Source organism: Vidua macroura, chromosome 3 (genome assembly GCF_024509145.1).
Source record: "Vidua macroura isolate BioBank_ID:100142 chromosome 3, ASM2450914v1, whole genome shotgun sequence".
NCBI classification, from domain to species: Eukaryota; Metazoa; Chordata; class Aves; order Passeriformes; family Viduidae; genus Vidua; species Vidua macroura.
This window is the reverse complement of record NC_071573.1, coordinates 102,932,862-102,940,455: the sequence shown is the minus strand read 5'-3', so window position 1 is coordinate 102,940,455 and position 7,594 is coordinate 102,932,862. Positions and strand designations below refer to the sequence as shown.

At 52.8% G+C, this 7,594-nt stretch overlaps 1 protein-coding gene across 3 annotated transcripts; it reads right to left on the bottom strand.

Moving 5' to 3' along the window:
* Window positions 1–916: 916 nt before the first annotated feature.
* On the bottom strand, window positions 917–6,862 carry MYCN (MYCN proto-oncogene, bHLH transcription factor). Of its 3 annotated transcripts, none has more exons than XM_053974650.1 (3): window positions 6,768–6,862; window positions 3,616–4,415; window positions 917–2,436 (listed from the first exon to the last, which is right to left on the bottom strand). In XM_053974650.1, exons 2-3 carry the CDS (start codon window positions 4,313–4,315, stop codon window positions 1,835–1,837), a joined length of 1,302 nt encoding a protein of 433 aa, XP_053830625.1. In that variant the 5' UTR covers window positions 4,316–4,415; window positions 6,768–6,862; the 3' UTR covers window positions 917–1,834. The 3 variants fall into 3 exon arrangements, with proteins under 3 accessions (XP_053830625.1, XP_053830627.1, XP_053830626.1); XM_053974652.1 differs by having other exon boundaries at window positions 917–2,433; XM_053974651.1 differs by lacking the exon at window positions 6,768–6,862 and adding an exon at window positions 4,623–4,876.
* Window positions 6,863–7,594: the final 732 nt, after the last annotated feature.

Here is a 7,594-nt window from a genome sequence, read left to right as displayed (position 1 = left end):
CTGTACCTCCATCACCAGACAAGCTACTTCTTTTGTGGCTGAAGCAGGGGCAGATGTGACAGGTGAGCTTCTTGCAAGTGGATCCCAAAAGTACTTACTGGCCATTTGGTCATTAATTCCTATCTTCTTTTTTTTTTTCAGATTCAGTGTGAGGAAAGACAACGTCAAAAATACCTGTAGAGACTAGAAAATAGAACAACTGGTCTCACGGTGTTTACTACAATGACCAAGCAGATTTCATAGAGTTGAGTGCCTTATTCCTGTCACACCATATGCCAGGTCTCAAGACAACCAAGTTCCATCTTCACCTGATGCTGGTTTCATGGCTCTGCATCTTCCCTAATATTTTCAATTTTACTAACTAATGTAGTAACAAATGGGACCTTCAGCTACAAACAAGAACATTAATTCTCCAGTGCAACGATGGACAGCTTTGAGGCTTTCCTAATGCAAAAAACTGCAGCCAAGTTAAGATCTTTGTTTACTACAAGTATTTAATTTTCTATGCCTTGGCAAGTCTACCTCCATTGTTTACTTCACCTGTGTGCCACAGAGGCCAGTCCCTTAGCAGAAGTTTGCTAGCCATGTTTCTGATCCCTCACAATTCTCTGGGTACAGTAGATATTTGAGGAGTCTTTGCAAGACACAGGAGTTATTCCATTAAGTGTGGTACATCTGTTCCCCTGTGATGGATCCTGACAACACAAGTATGAAATACCAGGAACACAGTTCTTACTACAATTGTTATATAACCAGAAATGGAAATGTCCTGTCCACATGACCTTTGTAGGGTCACCTACAGTCTGAGAGCTGAAGTGCCAAGACTTAAGTGCCAAGGGTATGGGACCATGCTTTTTGTATTTCATCAATACCGCAGTTAAAGATTTTATTTAAAAGAAAAATAGTAAATGGCACATCATGTAATTGCTATTTATTTTCATAAACATGAGGTATTTCAAAGTGCTATAAGACGCAGCACTAAATGTACATCATTGGAAGAAATTAAACACAGAACTTTGCAGTTACCCAGTTCTATGCACCAAACATTAACAAATACATTAACTGGAAGAAACAGGCTAGGAAAAGGCATATATAGTAAATTTCTTTACAAAAGTTTCTTAGTTCAAAAAAGTGATAAAGTAATATCTACTCAAAACTTTCACAACTCATTTTCATACGAAAATATAAGTATCAAATTTAGTTATGTATCAGCATCATACTAAAGTATACAGGCAATGTAAGAATTAGTACAGTACATAACAGAGATTAACAATATATTTGTATACAAAAACATGCTCCTCAAACATTGAGGTATTACAGTACTTAGGTATGAACTTCCAGTCTAATACTGGCAGCAAAAGCCACCTCTCATAACCCAAGACATGTACAAAAGGCAAGTGTGTAGATGGTATTTACAGAAATTCCCACAGGGGTACAAAATGCCAACCCCTAAAGTAACATCTGTTAGAACATAAGCACCATAAAACTTAGGAATGAACATTTTAAAACTCAACTAGATGTCATCAGCAGCTCCAAATGCTCACAACACTTAAAAAAAAAAAAATCCCCACCATCTACAGTTCTTAAGAAGAAAAAACAAAGGCAGTCCATTGTTGTTTGGTAGTCTTGCAATAAACTCCTTGCAAGAAAATCCATTTGCTCCGTACCCGGATAATATAGTCTGTCGATTACTTCAGGGACTGGATTGAAATTAAAACCAACATTCTTAACGTCAAAAAACACAATTTTTTTATAAAGAATCAAAAATGTGCAAAGTGGCAATGACTGTCCTGATCAGCCAGAAAAAAAACACCAAAACAAACAAAAAAAAAGTTTAGCAAGTCCGCTTGTAATCTATTTTCTTTAGTAATTGTTCTTGTCTGGCTTGCAATTTTTCCTTTTCTAGCAGTAACTTCTGCTCCTCTGCCTGAAGAGAATGAACATATTCAGTGGCTTTTTTCAAGATCACAACTTTTGCAGCTTTCTCATTTTGAACCAGTTCTGGAACATGGTCCCTTAATGTGAGGAAACTTGACCGTAGATCATTACGTCGTTGACGCTCCAGGATATTATGGTTGCGTCGACGTTCACTGTCCTCTGAATCAGAGTTCCGAGGACTTGAACTCTTAAGCTTTGGTTGGATCGTGGGTTTTACTGGACGGGGCACCTCGACTTTTAACTTTTTCTGCGGTGGAGACTCTTCAGTCTCCACGAATGGAGAAGGAGCAGCATAATTATGCTGCTGGTGAATTGGGGCACAACGCTTTAATATCAGTCCATTCTGCTGTGTCCTGACTGATGAAAAAGTGGTATTTTTAGGACGCACTGTAATAGTAAGGGTGGTAACAGACTTGTTGGTAGAGGAGCGTCTTTTCTCCACTGTAACAACATCTATTTCTTCTTCTTCATCCTCTTCCTCCTCATCTTCATCATCTTCTGGTAATAAAGGACAGAAAATAAAACAGATGTTATTCTCCCTGAAAATACCTTGATTACAAGTATCAGTATTTATTGACAAAATATATATCCAGTAAAAGCAATAATGAATTAACTGATGGCAAAACCAGGGTGCACCCACCATCTGCTATCAGATATAGATCTGTAAAACTATGTAATACACATGAAATTAGCAAAGAACGGGGATTTCTGAAAGCTTAGTAAGTTTGATGAGATGGGATTTTTTAAACACATCTAATTTTCAGTCAAAATGGGGCTACCACCCACACAATCACAAAGGCAGAAAAGTATTTTTAGACAGAATGTATGTAGTTTGAATGGAATCGTCGAGTTGCGGCACAAAAGGCAAGCACAGAACCACAACATAGCCCCTGCTTGGTAGAAAAGCAGCCGGAAAACAAAACAATCGCTGGGTTTGTTCTGAGGCAGAAGGTGAAGCTGCTCCAGCCGGGGACCCTTTAAGCCGGCGCTTGGTGCACTGCCAAGAAGACAGCTGTTGGAAGTGCTTCCTCACCCAAAGCTGTCAAACCAGACATTAAAGGGACAGCAGGCTCTGAAACCCGGGACGGATCACCAAGTTTGTGGCGGTGGTCATAGGGACCGGCTCATCCACACACACCAAACTGTGGTTTAGCCCAAGTGGACTTCTCTGCGTACACACAGAGAGGATGTTTGGGGCATTTTGGGCTCTGTCAGTACAAGCACTGCTCTAAAGGATCACTAGTCTAGCTCCAGCCTGCCCGTATGGCGCCAAGGGAACGCGCACACTGTCATCCCCCACAAATCTGTGCCCAGGGTGGCGGTGGCAGCTGCAATGCCGCCCCCCCCGAGCCCCCCAGGGGCAGGAGACTATCAGGGCGCCGGAGGGTCCCCAGCACCACGCGGCCCCTCCGGGCCGGAGCTGCTGCCCGGTGAAGGCTCCGGCCCCGCCGCAGCCGGCACAGGGCGAGGGGCGTGCGGGGGCTGCCCCGGGCCGTACCCGCCGCCCCCGCGGGACTCCGCGCTGCGGCCGCGCCTGCTGCCGCCTGCCGGCCGCCCCGCGCCCCACCCGGCCCGGCTCCGGGGCGCAGCCGCCCCGCCCGCCCCCGGAGCGGCCGGCGGGGGGCCGCAGCCGCCACCCCCGTCCCCACCCCCGCACCTTGGGGCCGGAGCGCTTACCCGAGTCGCTGAGCATGTCGTCCCCGGAGGAGCTGCTGCTGCTGCTCGCCCGGCTGTCCCCGGCGGGGCGCGGCGGGCGGCCGCCCCGCGCAGCCCCTCCGCCCGCCGCCGGCGCCTCCCGCTTGTTGACGGGGAAGGGGAAGACCACGGCCGGGTCCACGCACTCGGGCACGGCGCCGCCCAGCTCCGCGCGGGCGCTGGCGGGGCTGCCCGCGGCCCCCGGGACCGGCGGCGGCGCGGCGGGCGCCTTGCTCTGCAGCTTCTCGCTGACCGCCCGCTCCAGCTTCTCGCGCGCGGAGAAGCCGCTCCACATGCAGTCCTGGATGATGATGGAGTTGAGATTGTTCGTCACGCCGGGGCCCGTCTCGAAGAAGTCCCCTCCGTCCACGCCGCCCCACAGGTCGGCCTCGGGCGGCAGCAGGAGCAGCTCCGATGCCCAGTCCACGGGGTCGGTGGGGCGGCAGCCCCACAGAGCCGCTCCTCCCCACGGCACCGGGCCCCCCCCCGGAGGGTGCTCCTGGAGCCCGGCCCGGCTGGGAGACAGAGGAGGGGTGGGCAGCAGCTCAAACTTTTTCCAGATGTCCTCGCCCGGGGGAGCGGAGTCCGGCCCGCACAAATAAAAGTCATCTTCGTCCGGGTAGAAACAAGGCTGCAGAGAGTCAAACTCGAGGTCTGGGTTTTTACTGACCATTCCTGGCATAATGGGTCTTTTTTTGCTGATCCCTGGGTCAAACAATAGTTTCAAACACAGGTTTTATCGATATTTCCACCAAGGGGAACAAGAGAGGTTCTCCCACGACCTGAAATTAAAAAAAAAAAAAAAAAGAAAAAAAAAAAAGAAAAAAAAAAAGAAAACAACAAAACCACAATTAAAAATACGAACTAACAGAGACGAACGTGACTCCCTCTTAACGGAAGGAAAAAAAATTAATAGTCCCATCATAAATAGCAAGCAAGAAGGAGCCTTTAGAAAGTTGAGCGAAAAAAAAAAAATGCATCTCACACACCTTTCTCCTCCCGACTCAAGATACTGAAATCAAAGTGCTCAGGTAGTGTTCCCCCGTGCAGAGCCTGCCCCGCCACTCCGTGGGGACACAAATCCAGCCTGCACAGTCCAGCGGGGATGCACAGCCTGTGTACATAGCCCTCGACTGCTCTCCCCAAACCGCTTCAAACGCTCAAAACAGCACAGTAACTGCAGACAGATGCATGGCTTTGATACCGTAATCTCTCCAGAAAGGCTTCTTAATATGCCAGCAAAAGTAGAGGAAGTTTACTCCTTTTGTCACTGCGGAGCAGTGTAAAGGGGAGAGGAGAAGGATGCAAAAAAAAAAAAAAAAAAAAAAAAGGGGGCGGAGGGGCTCTTTGCAACTTCGCAAATCGCCAGTTCATTCACTCAAAGCGAGCCAGCGAAATCCGCACACAACACAAGGGGGGAGGGGGAGGAGGGGAAATCCAGCAGCAACAGAAATTATCAACCTTATGTAATAACCTCACGCACAAAAATGCATTAAAACCACCCCGGCGCCACCAACAAAGCCTCCGGATTTGCCAAGAAGGTACGGGAAGTTTTCCTCCCCTTTTTCCTACAACAACGAGGTTGCAAGGGCAGCAACTCCGCACATTCGGCCACTTCATGCACACAAACCTCCTGCAAACACACCAGCGCTCTCACCTCCGGCGAGTGCGCGCTGCTGCCCTTACCTCGGCCGGACCCCCCACTCACTACCCACGGTCAGTCAACCACAGCCCCATTCCTTTGCCGAGAGCTCCGTTGCATCAGACATTAAAAAAAAAAAAAAAAAAAAAAAAAAAAAAAAAAAAAAAAATGTTTAAAGTCCAAAAAAATCCAGTCAGCGTCTCCCTTCAGCTCGGTTAAGGTAACGCGAAAGGAAATTGTTCTGCTGGGTTCACAACAGCTGACGCTGAGACGGAGACCAAAAAGGGGTGAAAAAAAATCCATGAAAAGCCTTATGATGAAACGCCGAGAAACGCGCCCGGCTCGGCTCAGCTGCGCTCCCGCCCCGCCCCCTGAGCGCCTCCAGGACTGTGCATTTTTCTACTCGGGAAATACATTGAACTGTTTAAAATGCAAAGCAGTAAAGAGGCACCTACAAAACACTGGCGATCTCAATGCGACAGCTCCAAACCAAAACACAAATATCCTCCACGATTTTCTTCTGCTCAATGAGAACCCCATTCAGGCTCCGCTCTGCCCCTGCGCTCCCTCACCCGCCCCATCCTTCCCAGTTCGGCAACTCAAACGCGATGGGGAATTGGATTTATTTGACTGGGGTTTTGTCCTGCAGCCCAGAACCTGCAGCTTCCTCTTCTTACCTCCGTGGTGATGGTGGTGGGTGTGCGAGGGGGAGGAGTGGCAGGGAAAAGGGGAGAGGAAAAAAAAAGCAGCTGATTGTGTCTGTAGCACTTTCCGCGCCCGCCCGCCGGCCCCCGCGGCCGCCCCGGCCTCCGCATCCACCCTCTGCTCGCAGACAGATGACTGTCACTGCCTGCCTTTGAAGCGGCTGGATATTATTAACCCCCAAAAAAGGCATTAAAAAAAAAAAAAAAGCCAAGGAAAAAAAAAAAAAAACCAAAAAAAACTGACACACTTGGGAGGGAGCACTGGGAAACAGCGGGAGAATGGCGGGAGCGCCGGCCCCGCCCCGCTCCACGCGCGCAGGGCGGGGCCCCACGTTTGGCGCCAAAAGCGCCGTTCGCTCTTTATCCTCCCGGAGGGCGTTTGGACGTCGCGGGGCCGCCCCTGGCCCGTGTGCCGCCCCTCGCCGCACCACGCCGGCCCCAAGAAACGTCGCTTCCCCACCTCCCGCCTCTGCGACCTCGCGCGCAACCCCCCGGGGCAGTTGAAAATAAACAAGGGCTAAGGGAAGTGGCCGGGCGAGGGAGTCGCTCCGACGCAGGGCTCTGTACACGATCGGTAGCGATCGCCTCCCCGCAGGCCAGCGGGGCTCTCACGCCGCCGCGCTGCGGCAGGGCCCCGTGCGGGCGGCCCCGCGCTCAGCGCTCCGCACCGGCACCGGCGCCGCGCCCGCCGCGCCCCCGTTCCGCTGCCAACGGCGACACCTTGCGGCCGCGCGGCGCAGCGGCGGCGCTCCCGGCGCCCCCGCGCATTGCCCGGCGGCAGCACCCACCGCTCTCTCGCCTCCTTCCCCCGGCGCGGGGCCGCGGGACGGGACGGGACGGGACGAGACGGGAGCGCGGCGCTCTCCTCGGCGGTGCGCGGCGGCGGGCACGGGTACGATCCCGATCCCGCCGCCGCTCGGGGCGGTGCCTCCTTGCTCATAGGCTGCAGGTTGAGGCGGGGACTGGGGCGTCGCTCGCAGCAGGCCGGTGGCGGCGGGCGGCCGCTTTGTGTGCGGTGGCCGTGGGGCCGCCTCCCCGTCCCGCCTCGGTGGGGGCGAGCCCGGGCTGTTCAAACACGGTGGGCATGGTGGTGGGAGAGGGAGCCGGGCGTCGATGGAAGCGACTGAGGAGGGGGAGGCTGCTCGCAAGAGAGCGAAATAAACCCTGTGTGAGGCAGGGTTATGCCGTGTGTCCCTTCGGCTCGTCCCCTCCGGTAGTTTTGGGCAGCAAAGTCCTGCTTCTCCCATGTGGTGATCACTTCTCGCATCCATGTCACGCTTCACTGGCCAAAACCTGGAGGCTCCAGCAGCCATTCAGCGCCCTGAGGCGGCCTTGGGAGCCGTCGGGGAGCCGCGGTGCCCGAGGCTCGGTGGTGCTGCACAGCTGGACAGCGGCGGGGCCGGGCTGGCTGCGGGGCTGGCTCGCCGAGGGTGGCACCTGCTCTGCGATGGCCCCCGCCAAGGCAGCGAGCTGCTGGCAGGCTCTGCTCGCCCAGCTCGCCCCTGCCCGCCTTCGTTCACCAGGGAGGTGGCTGATCTCAGGAGCCCTCGATTAGTCTGGCTGAGAGCAAAAAAGGCACCTGGAAGGTGAACCCTCTTTACCGCAGCTTCCAAAT

Excerpts from the sequence above, each read along its gene's own strand:
- MYCN (XM_053974650.1), bottom strand. The coding sequence starts at position 4,315 with ATGCCAGGAATGGTCAGTAAAAACCCAGACCTCGAGTTTGACTCTCTG. Across the intron at positions 2,437-3,615 it reads CGACATGCTCAGCGACTCGG|AAGATGATGAAGATGAGGAG; the intron begins GTAAGCGCTCCG and ends CTTTATTACCAG.